The following is a 21,879-nucleotide window of genomic DNA, read 5'->3' on the forward strand; positions in this document are numbered from 1 at the left end:
AAGTAGATTTTAGCATATTGATATGCAGTTGCTAGGGTATTCTGTGTGGTTGCATGTTTCTATGCAATTGACTGTTAGCATGTACCCATGTGTTTTTTTGATGGTTTCCAGAGTTTTGCTATGCAGTTGCTAGGGTATTATGGGTGGTTGCATTGCTAGGTTGTTGCTATGCAATTACTAAGTCATTCTAAGGAGCTGTTAGTATGTGGCTATGCAATTACTATAATATAGTTTTAGTATAGTATAATATAGTTTTGTGTGGTTTCCAGGGTGTTGCTAATTGCTAGGATGTTTGTACTGGTTGATAGGTCGTTGCTATGCAATTGCTAATGTGTTCTAGGTGGTTACTAGGTTATAAGTAGATGCTAGCATATTGATATGCAGTTGCTAGGGAATTGTGAGGTTAGAGATTACTAGGATCTTTTGGGTGGTTTCCAGGGGGTTGCTATGCAGTTGCAAGGGTATTCTGGGCGGTTGCATTGCTAGGATGTTGCTATGCAGTTGCTAAAGCATTCTGAGGGACTGTTAGTGTGTTGCTATGTGATTACTAGAATGTTTTGAGTGGTTTCCAGGGTGTTGCTATGCAGTCGCTAGGGTATTCTGGGTGGTTGCATTGCTAGGATGTTGCTATGTAGTTGATAAGGCATTCTGAGAAGCTGTTAGTGTGTTGCTATGTGAAAGCTAGGATGTTTTAGGTGGTTTCCAGGGTGTTGCTATGCAGTCACAAGGCTATTCTGGGCGGTTGCATTGCTTGGATGTTGCTATGCATTTGCCAAAGCATTCTGAGGGACTGTTATTGTGTTGCTATGCGATTACTAGAATGTTTTGGGTGATTTCCAGGGTGTTTCTATGCAGTTGCTAGGGTATTCTGGGGGGGCTGTTAGTGTGTTGCTATGCGATTACTAGAATATTTTGGGTGGTTTCCAGGGTGTTGCTATGCAGTTTCTAGGGTATTTTGGGTGGCTGCATTGCTGGGATGTTGCTATGCAGTTGCTAAGGCATTCTAAGGGGCTATTAGAGTGCGGCTATGCAATTACTATAATGTTTTGAGTGGTTTCCAGGGTGTTGCTATGCATTTGCTAGGGTATACTGGGTGGGTTGCATTACTAGGATGTTGCTATGTAGTTTCTAAGGCATTCTGAGAAGCTGTTAGTGTGTTGCTATGTGAAAGCTAGGATGTTTTAGGTGGTTTCCAGGGTGTTGCTATGCAGTTGCTTGTGTATTCTTGGTGTTTGCATTGTATTGTGTTGCAGTTGATGTTCCTATACAGTTGCCAATTAAAAATAATTAAATGGTAAAATTATTCCACCCTCAGGCTTCTATGAAATTCTGGTCTCTAGAATCTGTCGCTTCTTTTAAAATAGGCCAAGTTTTCTCGTCCGTTTAACGGTCTGATGGGTACGTATGATTGCTTAGAAAAGTAATTGCATTATATTTGATTTTATTAAGATTCAGCATAAATGTTGACTCATTCTCTTTTAACACCCGAGCATCATTACGCCCGACGATTTTGCATCCTGTTTTTTATTCGTTTTCCTCTAAAATTGCTTTCAGAGCCGTTCCCTTGTGCGCACTAAAGAGGGGTTTAGCCTCAGCGAAAATGGACAGAAGCAATTTCGAGAAGTCTGCTTTATCTTAGCTTGCAGAACAGACTTGATCATAACCACGAGCGTCTGCCCATAAGAGCCCCTCCATCCGGTGCCAACACATACAGATGGTGAGAAGCGTGTGTGTGTGTGTGTGTGTATTTCTTCCCTCATTGACAGAGCCGTCAACACAAAGCCTTACTGAATAAGCATGTTTGGACGCCTTCGAATCGGCTTTCATTTCCATATCGCTGACATGCATTCATAGAGGGCAGACGCTAAACGCCCAAGCCCTCCCTGAATGAAGCCCAGGGGGTTTACACATGCAGTCTCGGGACTATAGAAGAGAGCGAGGGAGCTTTTGTGAGCACCCTTTTAATATATTACAGTGTACAACAAGCTTCCTCACACATTGAGATGAATCACAACAGACAGGCGTGCTGCCAATTAACCACTGGCTCAGAATACAACAAATGAGAGATGCACTCTGAACAAAGCAGCGCTCGGAGAATAAAGAGCGAGACGGCAGCATGTATTAGTCTTGAGATTATGAATTGGTAAATGCATAAAAGATAGACATTGGACATAAACTCAGCACAATATTTAGTTCAAAAGGATGGAACAGTATTAAAAGGTTTTGAAATGAGTTTCTCAAAGGTTTAATCTTAAAGTTCATGATAATTCAAGTAAAATGATTATATGCAACAACAACAAAATTACATCCACAGCCTTTTTTTTTGTCATTTTAATAATGAATATATGTAATTTATTTGAATGCTCTTCATTTAAGGGCTTGTTAGTTTTTCAGAGAATATTGATTGCAATATTGAAATATTTCAGTGAATTTTTTAAATTAATATATGTATGTTTATTGTATTATTATTTGGTATTGTATTTTAATTGATTGACAGCAGAAACAGTCAAAACTGCTAATTAGATTTATAATTAGATTTACACATTTAACCCTTTGTTTGCGTATTGAATTATTTGCAATTGATTAAATTATAATTAATTCAGTTAATTGTTAAATTGATTGACAGCTGAAATGCAGTCAACACTGCTTATTAGATTTATATTAATATTAGATTTACACATTTAACCATTTGTTTGCGTATTGAATTATTTGCAATTGATAACATAATTAATTCAGTTAATTTTTAATTTATTGACAACTGAAATATAGTCAACACTGCTCATCAGATTTATTTTGATCAGATTTACACATTTAACCCTTTGTTTGGGTATTGAATTATTTGCAATTAAATAAAATTCTAATTAATTAATTTAAATTTTTTAATGATTCACAGCTCAAATACAGGCAAAACTGCTCATCTGATTAATTTATATGATGTTTTTTTTAACAAAGTTGGGGAGGAGCATGTTCAGATAATTACCCTGATTAACACAAGAGGAGCACATTCAGTTAATCAACTCATTACTGATAAGAGGTTATATACAGCAGCTCTTAGCTCTCTCCGTCGGGTTTATCAGCATCCCTCCACCACCCGTCCTCCTCACTTACAGTCCTAACTATTCTTATCTCAACCACTGGGTTCGGGACACAATTCAGAGCTCAGAACCCCCCACCCCCCGACAGCACACAAAATACACATAAAGCTTCACTATCTAATTATAAGTGTGAACTCATGAAATCAGATTTACACATTTAACCATTTGTTTGCAACTTAGCGTCTTGAATGATTTACAATTAAGCAAATTAATTTAAAAAAATATATATTATTGATTGACAGCTGATGATATACAGACAAAACTGCTTATCAGATTTGTATTTTTACCAGATTTGCACATTTAACCCTTTGTTTGCATATTGAATGATTTGCAATTAGTTAATAAATGATAATAAATTCAGTTAATTGTTTAAATTGATTGACAACTCAAATACAGACTAAACTAGTGTGTGTGTGTGTGTGTGTGTGTGTGTGTGTGTGTGTGTGTGTGTGTGTGTGTGTGTGTGTGTGTGTGTGTGTGTGTGTGTGTGTGTGTGTGTGATGGGTCGGTTTAGGGATAGGGGCAGAGTAAGGGGACAGAATATAGAGTTTGTACAGTATACAAAAATATTATCATAACCGTCCTCATAATGTAGTTGCATCAACGTGTGTGTGTGTGTTTATATTAGATTACCACAGTTTGCATCACCTTTGACCTGAGAGCAGAACTAAAGTACGACCACAAGAGCAGAAGTTCACAGTAATAGCGCTGCGAGCCGTGATCAACACACTCGTGTAGAGTTTCAGCTTTGAGGACACACAGATCAAAGCCACTGAGGATGACCACAGTAAAGAGAGATATAAAAGCACAGAACGCGACTACACACACTCGATACCAGACACCTGTTCATGAGCAAAACACTCTCACGTCTATTCAAAACAAGTAAGTTTGATGCAATAAAGCTAGACTCACTGCAGGTTATGTGGTTAAATAATTGCACGCTTCTCTCAGTTTATTACAGGAATGAGATGTTATGCACAACAAACTTCCAGATTCTGTAAAACATGTTGCATCGCTTCCGGTTCAGGTCTTTTGTACGTTCTTAAATATAAAGCCTTTTTACTATAAATGCCTTCAAAGGAGCGAGCAAAGGTGAACATAACTGATATCTAATATTTTTTACATTTTTCTTCTTTTCACTAACATTTAGATATTTAAATATTATAAAATGCCAACAATAAATATAACTAGCCAAGTTAGCGGGTTACCTTAAAAGTCCATAGATAACCGTCAGTTCATATTGCAAACAAATATTTCAAATCTGAATTAAAATCTACACTCTAAAAAATGCTGGGTTGTTTCGACCCAATTTTTGGGTCAAATATGGACAAACCCAGCTGTTGGGTTAAAAATGTAATTAAAAAATTTAACCCAACGGCTGGGTTTGTCCATATTTGACCCACAATTGGGTTGAAACAACCCAGCATTTTTTAGAGTGTATAAACAACAGTACAAACTGGTAAGAAAAGTTTTCCTGTCGCTCAAATAGAGAATGACAACAAAATCATGAGTTAAAATCCCTAGAAATTCGTAATGTCCACTTAGATTAAAAGTATCTGCTAAATGCATTAATGTGAAATAATTATCTTTGGTAATCAACAGAATTGAGACTACATCAAGACTACACTGGCAGTAAAATTTCTTTCTGATATAATGAAACGTTACGAGCTCTTGTTTCTCAGCATTCTTCTCCATTGACAAACACATCCTCAGTTCCCTGAGACGGGATATAGGGTTCCAGCCTCCTCGTATGAATCAGTGAACACTGAGAGAGGTCGTGACCTCTGAGGGTTGTGGCCAGTGGTGACAATAAGAAGAGAGATGGTCAGAAGCGGCCCTCGGGGACACATTGAGACAGAGAGTTTCCCATGACACCGGGTCAAACCCTTCAGCTCGCGCTCACAGAAAACATCATATTAAATCTGTTGAAAGTCTTCCTTTACATAACTAGATTTAACTCGCCAACAAGACGCTTTGTACACACCACTAGAAATATACCATTAAATACTACTGTATATTTTGAAGTATATTACAGTAAAATGCAAAAGCTTTATGAATGTGATAATCAAACAGAGATGTGTTTCTCGTATAATAACTCGCTGCTTAACTACCGAAGTATGTTGCGTGGAAGAGATCAACTAGTTTCCAGAAACCATATTGTAATAAAAGTATAATAAAAAAAAATTATGAATCTGCACTGTAAAAAATAAATGTCATTATTTGTAATCACAACTTTTTATCTTTTGTCAAATCAACTTAGATAATTAATGTAGTTCAGATAACATCATATTTTGAGTTTCTATTGATTAAACCAATCTCCATTGCATTAACTCAATTGTTTAATTTCAATGAACTCACATTTTTTTAAGTTAAACCAACAATAATTTTTTACCGTGTGTTTGAGATAGAATGAGTGCTATATTTTTTGTTATAAATGATATGGCATCTGAGGACTATTTCTAATTTTTCTACTTTATTTCCTGATTCAATCATAGATCATAGAGTATGTTCGCACATGCACGCTATTTAAAAAACGTCGGCACTTTAAATCTCTTAACAAATTAAGATGTAAATTACATTTGTATGTATTCTAAATAAAAGATATAGATTGTACTGAATGTCAGCTCGCTTATTTTGCTCAAGATAAGGATTTATTGAGTCCACATGTCATGCAAACTAGAAACTCAGCTTCTTTGCGAATGTTTGTTGGAACGATGGTTACGGGAAACACAGACTATCATAACGACGGAATAGTTGGCAAACGATGCTTTTGTGAAACGCACCCCAGTTCAGTGGTGTACAGTACCGGTCAAAAGTTTACAATCATTGTTTTTTTTAATATTGTTTTAAAAGAAGTCTCTTCTGCTCACCAAAGCTGCATTTATTTTATCAAAAATACAGTAAAGACAGTAAAATTATGACCAAATATTGCATTTTATCTTTTTGTCAACCTGTTTTCTTTCAATTAGGAATACAAACTGACTTTGTAAGCCTCATTGATCTGAGCTCATACTGGTCAAAAATGACCATCCATTGAAAATCCAATCCAATCCAACTTTATTTGTAAAGCACATTTACTGTAAAACAACCAAGGTTGACCAAAGTTCTGGACATAAACATAATTTCGGACAGATTATAAACACATGAGTAACAAAAACAAACATTTAAAACCAGGGACAAACTAGAAAATAAAAATGCAGAATACAACTCTCAAGCAGGTTTAAAGGGCAAAAGTGAGTTTTAAGACACACACACACACACACATCTGTATAGTGTTAGAATATTACAGGCTTTTACAACTTTTTTTATTATTATTACAACTTTATCCTCAGATCAATGAGACCTATGATCAATCAGTTTCAAAAATAAATACAAAACCTGTCCTAATTGGAAGAAAATTTTACAAAAATATTGAATCCAATAATTGGTGATACTATTGAAAGTGATAAACAATAAATTGTTAAAAGACCAGTCATTTTTAAGGGTTAATGTTTTTTGGTGAGCATATGGAGACTTTTTTTGATAAAAAAAGGAAGTGTTTTCTTTGGTTCAGGCTATCCGATATAGACTATTGAGAATGTGAGATGCCTGTTAGCGCACATTGATTTCTTCAGTCAAGTGAGTTTGACCTGTGACGTGATCAGATGTTGACAGCGGGACAGGAGCGGGTCACGACCTCTGTGACAGCGACACATGCCCCTCTGCCCCGCCATTGACCCGATACTCTCCGATTCAGTCCTTCTGATGACCGGCAGAGAAAGACTTCGATTGTTGGCTTTCATCAGTGTAATTGACTCGTGACACCAGTCAATGGCCTTTTTAAACAGGCTGTGCTCATTTATCAACATCATGGAGTAAAAGTGGCACCAGGACCATCAGAAAGTGACTGTGGTCCCATGACTTTTGGACCCCACTATATGACATTTAAATATCAATCATTTAAATAGGAGAAATAAAAATCAACACGAGTAGAGAGCTAATGCATCGAGCAGACATGCTCTCTATTTTCTGTATTTGATCTTGAGGAGATCTCATTTGGGATTTTCTTTCCTGCGGGATGTTTTTAATGAATGTCTTTTTTGAAAAGTCCTGGAAGCGAAAGAGTTTTTCATTCTTCATTGATTCATTATGAGCGTCCAGGAATAAAACTGGGGGAGATGTGGATGGACAGGAAAATAGCAGCAATGCTAAACTTGATAAATGACTGACTCATTGAAATAATGAGTCATTGACAGAGAAGTGGGTTTAATTAATGTCCCGTCTCACTGGTGTCAGACATACAGCCATACACAGGAATAAATTACATTTGAAAATATATTACAATAGAAAGCAGCTATTGTGCTATTTTTACTGTGTTTTGGTCAAATAAATGCAACCTTATTGAGGAGAAGAGACTTGTTTGCAGGTTTTCTGAGTGGTTTTAGCATGTTGCTAGGGTGTTGCTAGAGTAATCCATGTGGTTACAAGGGCGTTGCTAAGGTGTTTTTTTACTGCTAAGGTGCTAAGGAGTGATTTTAGCGTGTTACTAACTAGGCGATTGCTCCCAGGAACGTTCCCAAATCATGTATTTTGTAACGTTTGTTTTTAGTTAGCCAGGAAAGTTTTCATTACGGAAATATGTTTTTTTAGGTTTGCAGTGCGTTCCACTAACCGAGAATTCGTCACTTGTATCTCTGTAGGCCTACCACAGATTTTATGTTAAGCGCCAAACAACAAAGACTTCAACACAATATCAATAGGCCTATGTTGTTCGTTTTTTTATTTTTTACAATATATATTTTATTCATAGACTTTAAAAAATCAATAACAATTATGTGACTATATAGTTAGGATAACATTACATTAATTTCTTACCACTGAATTAACGGGATGTGCTTCTCTCTTTTGGTCAGTAAACAAAATCTTCATGTTCTTTTCCATTAGACCTGTCAAGTATCTCTGAAATTATTCACTCCAGTAGGCTATATTAATTATGAACAATTATTCAATAAAGATTCATTTCCGCGTTTCTCAGAAGGGAAATCTTCATAGTTTGGTCAACTTAGTGGTGAGTGAGAGGATTTTTTTTATTTTATACCTAAAGGCAGTTGGAAAACATAAAGATGTCAATTTTATCGTCACTCCATAGCCACTGTATTAAAAACTCAATCAAAGCAGCTTTAATATTTTTTTGTATTTGGTGCAAAGTAATATGTATGTTTAAAAAGAAACGTTGTGAGACAATTGCGCGGCTTTCTGTGGAAGACAGTCACTGGCAAACACTATAATAAATGCAAGATGAAAGCCAAAACAACTTTTTAAATGACCTAATGCTTTTTAATGCTTTGTGTGACCAATATTTAAGCATTTGCCTTTTCGTTTTACTGTATCAGAACAGAAGCAATAGCTAGCCTACGTCTGGGCGTTTCTCTTTATCGTATTGCATGATGGGAGCCGCTGTTGAACGATGCTACACGGTCCATTAAAAAATCTGCCCGTCCCATTGCACTTGGCACATTTCGAGTACTTAATGCATTCTAATCCGACATTGACCGTGTGGTGAAAGCCATTGTTTGAGCACTTTCACCCCCCCTGTCAGCTCGGATTTACCACGGATCCTCTTTTGTTTAGCATCCTTTCGCGCTTCATTTCGAGTGGCGACTGTACCGTCTCTTATTATCATTTAAACGTGAAATACTCACCAATTATGTATGCGGAGACTCTTTGAAAGCTTAAAGGGATTGGAGGGGCATCCAGCTTCCAGCCATAACAGCTTTTCATATGCAAACTCACGAGCCCAGTATCGACCTCAGAAAGTTTGGGTTTGAGCCGGAAGGCTCAGATCTCCTCCGCTCAGTTTTAATGATTATTGTGGAGGATTTCTTACTGTTTGTTTGTAGTTGGCATATCAGCGCTTTAGAAATCCCCACCGGAGAGGGAAGGACGAGGGTGTGTTGAATTGGAGGTGATTGTGTGCCCGGTGGATCGTTAAACAGGCATCAAACAAACAAACAGCTCATTTCTTCACTATGAGAAGCTGCTGCCATTGATTTATCCCAGACGAAGGCAGTGTCCGCTTTTCTCTCCCTATAAACACATTTGCTCATTTTACAAATAAAGATGCTTTCAAATATTGTCAGTCAGATAAACCATCTAAAAATACTCCACATTTGTATACGGTTATCTAATTTCTCCTGTCTGAATGTTAGTTAGTTGGCCTATACGGAGATATTCACTGTGATAAAACCTTTAAAGGGGTCACAGTCCTATTATTATGCGTTTCCATCTTTTCAACTTTAGTTAGTGTGTAATGTTGCTGTTTAAACATTTAAACATGTTTTCCAGATCTTATGAAATCACAATAGTAGCCCACATGAAAAAAAGGGGACGAGGCCTGGTTGCCAAAACTAGTTTGTTTGGCCTTCCTAAGGCTGAACTTAACTTAAAATTTATTTTAAACACTGTCCCTGGACATTAAAACCCAAATGTTTATCTGTGCGCTGAACATTTTATGGAGAGCAGCTTGTTTTCTGTTTCTTTAAGCTCTCGCTTTTGTAAAACTGTCCACCGTCCACCAAATTAACCATGGTTTTTGCGATCGATTACTTTGTATTACCGTAGTTTTGGAGGGGCGGGACATTTTCCCCGGACACGCCCTAAGTGCTGCCAATCACAACACACTGGGCCAGCTATCCAATCACAGCACATTTCGTATTTCGGAAGGAGAGGCTTCATTGGAAACCGGCATGTTCGAGCCAGAACTGGGGAGAGAGGAGCTGTAATAATGTAAAATATGTGAAAAATTATTTTATACAATCAATCATGAAAACATATTAGTACACCCCAAAATCAGAATCAAATTTTTACTTTGTAAAAGGGCATAATAGGACCCCTTTAAAACCAGTTAAAGGTAAGGTAGGCAATTTCGGAGCAGCTAGCAAAAGACCTCATTCACATCAGCGCCATCTTTGATTTTTTAACGGGAATGAAAGCGAGGCTGTGAGGGATAGACATACAGTGGGCCGTACTTTTATTTAATGTGTTTTTGGATTGTTCTGCTGACGAAACACTGCAAACATATTTCCAAGAAGTTTCAGTACACAAAAAACAACTTTTTACAGCGGATACCATTGAAAACACGGTAAGTCTATCCCTCACAGCCTCGCTTTCACTTCACACCCGTCATGGCGCTTCTCTGAATAAAGTCTATCCCCCTTATTTTTCACGTAAGAGTGAATTTGTAAATTGAACGTGTCTGGCTTCCGGTGTCATCAGTTTACAGTTATTCCAGAGTCTGCAAATCGCCAAGAGAGACAGTGTTAAATTACCGCATGTCAAAGCACATCAAATTACAATAATACCGGATGTAAAAAACTTGCAGAGCTCTTGTACCACATGACTGCTGCAGATTCATTTCACCGTTGATAGTGTTGATATAGAAATGCATAAATCCGAGTATGAGGATGTGAACGGCTCCGGGTAGAACGTCACAGGTTGCCATCTCGTAATTACGGTTAAGACATGGCGTGAGCGCAGCATTGGCTGCTTTTTTGGTTCAGGAGGAACTGTAATACGCTGTTTGTTTACGCCGCACGGTGACTGTCTGTCTATAAAACACATTTCTGAAATTAGATATGCAATAGCAATATGATGCCAAGCTATAGAGACAAAATTGAGCTATACTTCAACAATATTTACTTCTTTTTTTTTCTAATTCATTAGTTTTAGACACTCATAATCGCATGGTTTATGGTGGTTTATGTATGTATATCACTCAATAAAATGATCACCAGTGCGGTTTCTGTTTTGCCACATCTTTAACCACAAAATGCCATAATGCAAAACTCGTTTAAACTGCTGTAATGACCTTATTTTACCCTAAGGCACAATTCAGCTACTTTTTTTTTAACAAACTGAACATATCAGCATAGTCCTAAAAATGTTTTCCACTGTGAAAAGTCTAAAATAATGCATTACATGTTTAAATTTGTGTACAATTGGTCATAAACACCCAGACCACCAATATCAAAACAATAAGCATCATATGATACAGTTTACCCAGACCGTAAAAAACACTTCTTCCCATAAAAACCTTCTTCTAAAATGCACATGACACAATGCATTAGTTGAAATACTGAAAGCAACACTAGAATAAGTGAATCAAATGTTTAGTTTGGAAACACGTGTTAAAGGGATAGTTTGCCAAAAAATGAATAAATGAATGACAGAATTTTCATTTTTGGGTGAACTAACTCTGCAAGACCACACAGAACTCAAACCAACACAAAAAACATGACAAGCTGACAAATAATATGTGCCAAAACCTAATAAAAAATAAACAATGACCGGACAGATTATTGCAATCCAGGCCAAAAGACCATACATGAACTGAAACACATCAGACCACCTCAACTGGAATATGGTGGAAAGTTAACACTGAACACATTATCAAGAGTCTCGTATCAGTAGATTCATTATGGCAGCGGTCACCATGTCCACAGCAAACTTCACTCATTAATGCACATTTAAAACAACAATGGCAAACAAGGAACTTTTAGCATGAGAAAAAATCATTCATCCATAAATGAAACTCAACTCACCCTTTGGATGTTGCAAACTCAAATATCTCACTCTCTTCGTCCAGTGGACACTTTCCTGCAGAGTTTTGTCCAGCCGTAATGAAACACACCTGAGCCAGGTAATGAAGGCGTTTGGGATTACTACAAATATCCACACAGGTTGAAGCAAAACTCTGCAGGATCGTGAAGGACTGGACACCCTTTTTACATAACGAAAGGTGTCAGTCAAGCTCCAAAACTGACAAAAAAGCACCAAGGGAAGATTCTTACACAAGTTTCTCACACAAAGCTGTTTTATGACTTGAGAGCAATTGAAATATAGTGGAAAGTCATATGCACTACTGTCATGATACTTATGTGGTGCCTTTTGTCATCAGAAATGATGAACTGTTATTCCAGGGTTGGCTTCTCTGCATTTCTCTTTTTTAGCTTGTTTGAATCCAATAAACCTGGCATTGTATATTATGAATATCATTGGCTCTGTGACAAATTGCTTTTGTTCCTGTTCTGCTAAATACATAAATGTAAATATAATGTTCCATGAAAGAAAGGTCATATTGGTTTTGAACAACATTAGGGTGAGTATATCTCATTTTTGGCTAAACAAGCCCGATATCAAAACGGTTGAAGGAATGAATATTAAACAACCATACAAGATCTCATTTAAAAAATGATTCTCGCCATCAAATCCATAAATAAATTGTAGGAAAAAAGTTTTTCAGAAGCGTTTAACTTGTGTCCTGCACATGTCAGTCAGGGTCTTTGTCACAGAAAGTGTCAGTCACTCCTTTTTCCCAAAGAACTTCCTGAAGACGGATTTGTTGGGAGGCCGCGGGAGGCTCGTGTAGCTCCTCATGGGCAGATCGGAGAAGGACTCCTCGGACATCGCTGTGCTTCTACTGACCGACGGCTTCTCTCGATCTCCGATGAATAAAGTCACAGAGTAGCTGGAGCTGCTGTCCTGGCCTTTGCCTGAAGGGGGCGCTACAGGCTTTATCCTCTGATACGTGGCTGTGGACAGAGATATCAGTGTTTAAAGTTCATACATGATGTCAAGCCTAGATAAATTGACATCTTCACGCTTTATTCAAATATGAGTAAAAAGTCAGTTGTTTTATTTTGTGATAATGAAGCAAAGAAACATGCCAAATTTTGTGGGACATCATTTTTGGTCAGACTGTTATACAAAAGAAAAGCAAAAACAAGAAAGAGCCAACAAAATAAACATTAATAACTGATGATGTTGTAGTCATTGTATAGCTTTCCTGTAGCCAAGAGTAGGTCATGGTTTCTGTTCCTAGGAATGCATGAGCTGATTAATACATTTAATAAGTGGAAATGCTTTTATTCAAACGACATGCATTGCATTCAAGGTAATGTATACCTTGAATGCAATGCATGTCGTTTGAATAAAAGTATCTGTCATATGCATTAATGTGGCATATAAATATACAGTATATACAGTAGTGGCAAAAAGTCACGTCCGGAGGGGATATTTGTTTTTAATGACCCTACAAGTTCGATTAAACCATCAAAATACAAGGGAAATATTTTATGTTTTTAAATATGAGGGAAGAACAAAAGACTTTACTTGATTAAGGTATTTATCTGACAAAATGATTTGGCAAAAAAAGGCAAATTACAGCTACAGGTTTTATTTTACAATGCAAAAAATAAACATAGATTAACAGAAAGCTCGCATTGACTATAACATAATTAGTTATTAATATTTAGTTGGTTCTCTCTTGTTTTTGGACAGCCTGGCCAAACATTTTTCATTGCATCATACATAAAACAATTGACTCCAAGCACAACTATGCAATATGCTTATTTAACACATTTTTGATAATATTTGAATAAAGGGTGAAGATGTACATTTTCCTAGGCCGGACATCACTTTTGGACACAACTGTACACCATTACATAGCACCGTTTCATAAGAATGAGCGGTTTACATGGCATATGTTGTGCGTGCAGTGGCTGTACCTGAGGTAAAGGAGTGTGAGCGTCTCTTTTCACCGGTCCAGCCCTGAACGGTGGACATCGAGGACAACTTCTGTCTCAGAGACTCGCCGTGAGACTCAAACTCATCCTCTACAGAGAGAAAAAACAGAACATGAATCATTCGACCTCTACAGGACAAGGGCAGACAGTGTAATTGAGTAACAAAGTACTGGAGGTGAGAAATAATGTGACCAAGGTGGAAATGACAAAATCCAGAGCGCTGAATAGAAGTGCTTCTCCAGAAATAGAAATCGGCTGACAGCAAACAGATGTGACCATGCCTCATAATGTCTGCTGAAGCTCGGCTCATGTTCAGAGTCCTCTACTGCCCTCTTTTGGATGTCCAAAACATTTGTCTTACATATTATTGATTTATTACTTGCATTAGTGGCCAGTGTTGAGGAAGCTACTGTCAAACTAAAAGCTACATTTATCTCATGTATGCTTTTCAATACATTATACTAGCATACTTAAAGGTGGGGTATGTAATTCTCTTTTTTGGCCATTTTTTCAAAATCACTTAAAATCCTATTCCTAACCCACTTACAGCCACTGAGTTAGAAGCACTGAAATAAAAATTAAGCAATTTAATCATCTGTGGAGCAGGCAGGACTCAAAAAACACCAGCCAATCATTTCCAAGACCACCTAGAATCATTGGACAGTAAGTGTGTCAATCAATCGGTCGTACCATTGATTGGTCCATGTTCTTTGAATGGGTGGAGTCAAAGGAAAGAAGGTAGGACCATTTGAGTTGTGTATTTTCAAAATCTACCGGCCGTTTTGCAAATCACATACCCCACCTTTAAGATAAATTAGATATTTAATTAGATATTTATTTTAAAAACAAGGCAAAATACTGATTAAGAAAATTATGTTTTTTAAACAAACTACTTTGAAGCTATTTATGGATCAAATATCTAAATTTATACACATTTGTTATAAATGATACATTTATAATACACTTGGAGCCATTTTTCTAGAACAATAACAATGAGGGTTTATGAAATACAACTATAAACTTGAGTCATTTATAATATAATGGTAATGAACTACAGCATTTAACAAAATTTCACTATAAAAAGTCAACTTAAATGGCACACATATATATATATATCAACTTAAATGGCACACACATATATATATATATATATCAACTTAAATGGCACATATATATATATATATATATATATATCAACTTAAATGGCACATATATATATATATATATATCCACTTAAATGGCACATATATACTGTATATATATATATATATATATCAACTTAAATGGCACATATATATATATGTATAAAATAATATATATAATAGATAGCTGGACAGATTGATATATAGATCTAGATGGATGGACAGATCGAAATATAGATGAATATAGATGGATGGACAGGTAGATGTATATAGCTAGATAGCTAGATAGATAGATAGATAGATAGATAGAGACAACCAGATAGATAGATAGATAGATAGATAGATAGATAGATAGATAGATAGATAGATAGATAGATAGATAGATAGATAGATAGATAGATAGATAGATAGATAGATAGATAGATAGATCGATAGATCGATAGATAATAGATAGATAGATAGATAGATAGATAGATAGATAGATAGATAGATAGATAGATAGATAGATAGATCGATAGATCGATAGATAATAGATAGATAGATAGATAGATAGATAGATAGATAGATAGATAGATAGATAGAGACAACCAGATAGATAGATAGATAGATAGATAGATAGATAGATAGATAGATAGATAGATAGATAGATGCTGAGTTTTTAGCAGTCTTCACACAGGTTCTCACCAGAATGACCTGCATCCGTGAATGAGGGCAGCAACAGATCCTGGCGTGTTTGCTGGATCTGCAGAGCGTCACTGGTGTGCACTACGATCTCTTTGGTTCGGCCTGAGGCAGGCTGACTCTGTGCTAAAACCGTGGTGGTGACGTAATTTCTCACGGAGCAGCGACATTTATCTCCATACTGACAGTCTGAGATAGGAGGAGAATGTCTAGAGAGCGTCGCTGAAGCTGAAGACCCGTGACACTTCCATCTATTCACTACAGAATCACTGGATGCTGTAGAGAGAGAGGATCTCATTTGAATATGACTGTAAAAACAGACTATTAAAGACAGACAGATAAGAAATGGTATAATACCAGTGTGTGCTTGGATTCTAAGGATCCATTTCTTCATCATAAACCGGGAAGAGGCACTGAGGAGATACTCAGATCCATTGCGCAATCTGAGAGAAAATGGTCAAACAAGTGAAGCGATTCAAACTACTTCCCATCTGTAACTAAAGCAAATCTTTAGTTGTGTATCATTTACCTCAAGCAAAAGCAGTTGGGTTTTTTGGTGTACTCCGGCGACGGTTCACACACTGCTCCAATTAGGTTCAGAGGAAGGCTCGTCACACAGCTCTATAGGGGACAAATATAGACTCGTTTTGGTGAGCTCATATCCTGCTTTACAGATGCCATTAATGTCATTCAAATCACAATTCAACCTTGCAATATACTATATACTCAATATAACTATGGATGCACCGATGTGAAAATTGTGGCTGATACAGATAACTGATAATTCTTTATATTTGAAAGTCGATAACTAATTTTTTTAAATACTTTTTGAGAGCCTAATTACAAAAACAAAAGTCTCACCATTAAAATCCATATCCCAAGCACACAATTGTAATGTTCTCATTATAATATTATGTAGCCGATATGGCAGACTTGTGCGGCACATGTTGCACTTAAATATATTTTAATTTTTAAAGTGATTCCAATCATATTTCAAGCAGTTCAGAACCATCATGGCGCACAGTGCGCATCTGAAGTGTCCAATATTTATCGGCTTTAATATATCTGCTTAATTTTCTTATTGGGCCGATAATTAAAATGAACATATATCGGCTGATACCGATATGGTGGCCGATATAAGGTGCATCCCTAAATATACCTAATAATATCTGTTTGCAATAAAGGAACAAAAAGTTTTGCAAAGCCAGATCATGAAGTCTTTAAGCTTACCTTGAGTGCATCTTTCCTGTCCTGATAGAAACATATTGTTTGTTTGTACAGCACAGCATGATAGGAGTTCCACACCCTGCATGGTGCCTGAAATAGCACATAGCTTATTGGTTATATAAAGACCAACCAAAAATGCACCAAAATAACCTAAACCACAGGTAAAAGCATCAGGCCTGTGACACAAAATGCTCAATTGTCTTGGTTTGTGTGAAGAAAATATCTGTAATTGTGATATTTACCTTCTTTCCACCAAGTTGTAGTTTGTGTTTCCTCTCCAGTGTACCTTCCATAGACGGCAGTTCCAGTTCTTCTCTTCCACTCTGAAAAACACCGGTCAAAGTTACGAATTAAAAACCAAGCAGACATGTAAGTAAATGTCATATGTGACCCTGGATCACAAAGCCAGTCACGAGTTGCACGGGTATATCTGTGGCAGTAGCCAAAAATACATTGTATGGGTCAAAATTATCAATTTTTCTTTTATGCCAAAAATCATTAGGATTTTAAGTAAAGATCATGATCCATGAAGATATTTTGTAAATTTCCTACTATAAATATATATAAAATTCATTTTTGTGAGTGAATGCAGCAAAAGCGAGAACATAAATGCACACCTTTAAAGGAGATTTTCTCAATGTTTCGATTTTTTTGCACCTTCAGATTCCAGATTTTCAAATAGTTGTATCTTGGCCGAATATCCTAACATACCATACATCAATGGAAAGCTTATTTATCCAGCTTTTATTTGATGTATAAATCTCAATTTAAAAAAATTGACCCTCGTGGTCCACTGGTTTTGTGGTCCAGGGTCACATATACACTTCTGGCATGGTCTGCAATTTAACTTCTGTGTACCTGGATATCTGAGTCATTGGTGCAATCCAATCCCATATGAACAGACAGGAGGCTCATGGACTGGTCCTGTGAAGAGAGGAGGACACATATCAATGCATTAAGAACTATGACAAAAACAGATTAAACGGCACTAACTAATAATAACTACAACAACAATGGGGATAATGAGATGAAATGTGTTGGCCACAACTTCATTTGAAGTACAACATTTCCAAAAAACAAATAAAAAAATCAATCCTCCTGGGAAGATCCTGCTTTAGACTTTTAGTGCAAAAGCAACAAAATGAAGAGCATTTTATTATGTATGTTATTTATTACATTGAATGAATGGAAATGTAACCTGTCACCTCATAAACCAGCCAAATTAAGTAGCATTTTCTGGCCTTAAAGAAAATCCTAAGCCTCCCACTGTTGATTGCAATACTGTAGTGCCGCTCATGGGTGCTCATCTCATAAAAATCATTCTGACATGTTGTGAAGTCAACAGCTCAACTACCAGAGGTGTCCAATTCTGGAGGGCCAACATCCAGCAGAGTTTAGTTCCAATTTGACCAAACACCTACGCTGATGTTTCTAGTAAACCTTTAATTTCCTCGGTTCAGATGTGTTTAATTGAGTTTGGAGCTCACCTCTGCAGGACACTAGCCCTCCAGGAGCAGGATTGGACACCCCTAACACCTAAACGACAGGGTTTGACAGGATTAATTGCCAACTTGTAGACCTCACCTTCATAAACCCATTTTCCTTCTCCTCCTCCTCTTCCTCCTCCTCTCTATAATGGTAGATATACTTTTGCTGGTCCTCTATTTCGGGTAGTTTCACCGGATCTGAAGCGGTTTCATTAATGGCCACCTGTTTGTAAACCTGCTCCCGTTGAGTGAATGCAGCCCAAGACCTCCTGTCCCCTTTATCCAGAATTTGCCACTCTTCCACTGAGTTCTTTTGCTTCCCACAACCCACCATAGACTGGATAGATGGTGGCAGTCGAAACTCCGCCACAAGAAGGTTGGGTGCGGAGGCTGTGACCAACTTTCTGAAGAGTCCTGCTTGTTCTTTGGATGAGGGTTCCCTATTCTGGTCTGGAGAAGAGGTTGCTGTCAAAGCCTGGTAGCCGTTATACATGATATCAGAGTTTAGACTCTGTCTGTAGCTGTTGGTGTGGTTCCAGATGTCCTCCAGCTCCTCCTCTTCCAGCTCAAACTGTTGGTGGTCAGGATGAACTGGATCCTCAACATCAATTGATAAAGTAAGGCTTTTGTCTTTGGAGAACTCTAAGTTTCTGTTGGAGACTCCTGCATCCAGGGATTGTACCTTCCCAATGGTCCTCTTGGGAATTGGACACTCTGAGGAGTCTACATACAAACCCTCTGAACACAATTTGAAACTTCCAGAGCTGGAGTGACCAGAGTCCACTGAGTCCTCTCTTCCATTGGCTCTGAAGTTCAACACCACCTGAGACGCATGGCTTGGACTCAACTGTTGAGTGCTTAAGGTATTTGTTGGCCTATTGAAGATGTGTCCATTAAGATTGTGAACCAAGGTATGGATGCTAGGACATACATGAATCTCTGCTGTAGTTGAGCTGTGACTGGAAATCCCTCGGCTTGCATCTTTTGGAGGACTTACATAGTGGTTTTCTTTGTTGTCAAGTTTAGCTCCCATTGTGTCCCAACTATCCACCTCTTCTTTGGGTATTGTACTTATCCCAGACAGATGCTTCTGTTGGAGTAATGAGGGATGATTCTCCTCAAATGAGATGTGTTCAATGACTGGAGAAGGTGGAGGAGGAAATTCATCTTCAGTAAATGAAATAGTGTCTATCTTTTTGGAGTCTTTACAATCAATTTTAAGGGTTACTTCACCTGGAGAAGTTTGTTTGGACTCTTCTTTTTGCGTTGGAGGTGAGCGGGCGGATTTAAAGGTGCTCAGAGGTGTTGGACGATCAACCTGAGAGTCCTGGTGTTGAGAGTCTGTCTTCTTTTGCTCGGGAGGGCCAATTGTAATGACATCTTGAATGCTAGGGATAAGGCTCATATCCTTGGGCAGGTCGAAGCTCAACACCGAGCCCAAAGACAGAAATCTGCAGTGGTTCTTCACATGTCCATGGGTGGCAACATCTAAGGTGTGATGAACAGGAGATCCAACCTCTCCAGAACATTCAGCATCTATGTCTTTCACCAAAGGGTTCTTCATGTAGTCCAAGACCTGAGTCTCATCGCTGTTTGGTTTTCTTGCATTTTTCCGCTTCTTCCTTTCCTTCAGGGGCCAAGTGTGCGTATCATATATGACTGGTTCATGTACAGGTGGCAAACAAGCCTCTTCTGACACCCCTTCTCCCATGATCTTCTGAATTGTGTGTCTACGGTCATCTTTCTCCTTCTTCCCCTTCTTGCTCTTCCTTTTCAGGCTGCTGAAGATTGAGATGTTGCCGTTCTTTGGCAAGAGGTGAACAGAGGGGTTGTTGTTGGCCTGTTGAAGGGTGTCTTCTGTGGAGGTCGAGGGGTATGGAGAGGTGCAAGGGGAGGAGAAAGCGTACAGGGATGTTCTGGGAGAGGAGGATGAGGGCCACCGGGCTTTGTCTCGGGGTAGGGTCATACTCTCATACACTGGGGCAACTGCCATGTTGTTTTCCATAACATGCAAGTAAGTACTTACCTAAAACGAAAGGAAAAGATTGCTTTAGAGTGTTATTTTATCACTTTTTTGTTATTTTATCACTAGCATGCATAAGTGTCACACTTCAACACAAAGTTCACCCTTTAAAGATACATCATGCTAATTATCTGATGTGCAATGGTCCAAAAATAATTTGGACAGTTAGGTCACATATAAAAAATGCATGAATGTCGTTGCATTACATAAAAGTTATGAAGTGGCATATGCAAACAACTGTTGCTGGTCACTAAGTTATTTTTCATGCATGTATGAAATCAGTTATTGTCGAGTTCATACAGGTGCAGTTCATCACATTAACTATAAACATTCACTCGTTTCACAACCACAACGTGTCTTCATTTTGGACCATGGTTGTGTTATCTTTATAATAAATATAACTTGGTTTGATATTTTATCATCTTATGCAATGACATTCATATTTTAGTGTGGCTTAAGTGTCCAAAAACTTTTTATGGCCAGTGCAATTCATAATTCAAACACTGCTGCACAAAAATGATCATTTGTATAATCATTTGTGTAAATAAGTGTTTTAGTATCTGAATACACAGCACTTCTGTGAGTGTCTGGCTCACAGAAGCAGACACTCCATTAGATTTACATGAGAACAACATGAACACACACAAAAGAACACTAGCATGACTACACAAGCACACTTAGTTTTTTTTTACTCTGGGTTTTAATAAGAATCATCTGCTGTTAAACATGTCGTCATACACAGCTGTAATGGCTTGACCTTTCACCCCGTGACTAATCTTGTGCTTCTCTGGCAGCCCCAGACCATAAATCACACAGGCCAGCCAGGAGGGCCTTCTAGAAAGTTCACAGCAAATTTCTCCAGCACCCCCCACTCCTGCTGGGAACCATTTCAAAACTCAGCGATCATGGGAAGCGAAGGGTGAGGTCACATCTCAGCACAGCGCTGCTGTCATCAGGCTTAAAGATAGCTTATGTAAGAGAGAAAAACTCCACTTCATGCATCTTATCACCTCTCTTATCATCTGCTTCCTCCGTCTCTCTCCGTACATGCATATCTGATTAAAACTACCGATTTGCAGCATATCTTTAGATCTAATAAAAGCCCCTGACCTCTGCTGGTTTCAGACTCTTTTGTCATGACGGAGCAATAGTTTAAAGAGAATAAAGACTAAACATTATGTATAAGTATATGTATAAGTTCAGATAACTTGAAACTCTCATTTTAGAGTATATGTTTGGTCTTAAAGGTGCAGTAAGTGATTTATGAGAAATGCTGTTGATATTTGAAATCACCAAAACAAACAGGCTCTACCTTGATCGCTCCGGCCCCAAATTCACAAACACACTATGGGTGCTTCTCATTTCTTATTTGTGCATCCTCGCTCCCTTTCCTTGTTTTGCTTTTCTCATGTCTTAGCTGATGGCTGAGCACTTTTAATTTACAGATGTCTTATGGATGACACTGTAAGAGACTCAATGCATACATATTTCAATGATCATTTCTGACTCTTTGTGATTATACGCTCTGATCTCTGTGGTGTCATCAGCATATAATAATGCAATGATCATTGAAACATATGTATTACAGTGTACAGTGTCTCACAGTGTCATGAGCTGAAAAGCTCAGAGGACACACAAACACAATAAATAAATCCTGCTGTC

The 21,879-nt window shown here is 37.7% G+C and overlaps 1 protein-coding gene across 3 annotated transcripts in view; it reads right to left on the bottom strand.

Annotated features, from left to right (window-relative positions):
• Window positions 1-9,883: 9,883 nt before the first annotated feature.
• Window positions 9,884-21,879, bottom strand: part of mymx (myomixer) — a 58,351-nt gene continuing 46,355 nt past the window's right edge. For 2 of the 3 annotated variants that reach the window (XM_079635800.1, XM_079635799.1), the window contains exons 24-32: window positions 18,292-20,220; window positions 17,566-17,631; window positions 16,950-17,030; window positions 16,711-16,797; window positions 16,010-16,101; window positions 15,838-15,923; window positions 15,484-15,756; window positions 13,640-13,747; window positions 9,886-12,664 (exon numbers count right to left, since the gene is read on the bottom strand). In XM_079635800.1, coding sequence (XP_079491926.1) covers window positions 12,435-12,664; window positions 13,640-13,747; window positions 15,484-15,756; window positions 15,838-15,923; window positions 16,010-16,101; window positions 16,711-16,797; window positions 16,950-17,030; window positions 17,566-17,631; window positions 18,292-20,220 — 2,952 coding nt within the window. In that variant the 3' untranslated portion in view covers window positions 9,886-12,434. Of the gene's footprint in view, window positions 12,665-13,639; window positions 13,748-15,483; window positions 15,757-15,837; window positions 15,924-16,009; window positions 16,102-16,710; window positions 16,798-16,949; window positions 17,031-17,565; window positions 17,632-18,291; window positions 20,221-21,879 lie in introns of all 3 variants that reach the window. The other variant, XM_079635801.1, reaches the window with a different exon arrangement.

This window comes from Phoxinus phoxinus (assembly GCF_949152265.1).
Source record: "Phoxinus phoxinus genome assembly, chromosome: 14".
NCBI classification, from domain to species: Eukaryota; Metazoa; Chordata; class Actinopteri; order Cypriniformes; family Leuciscidae; genus Phoxinus; species Phoxinus phoxinus.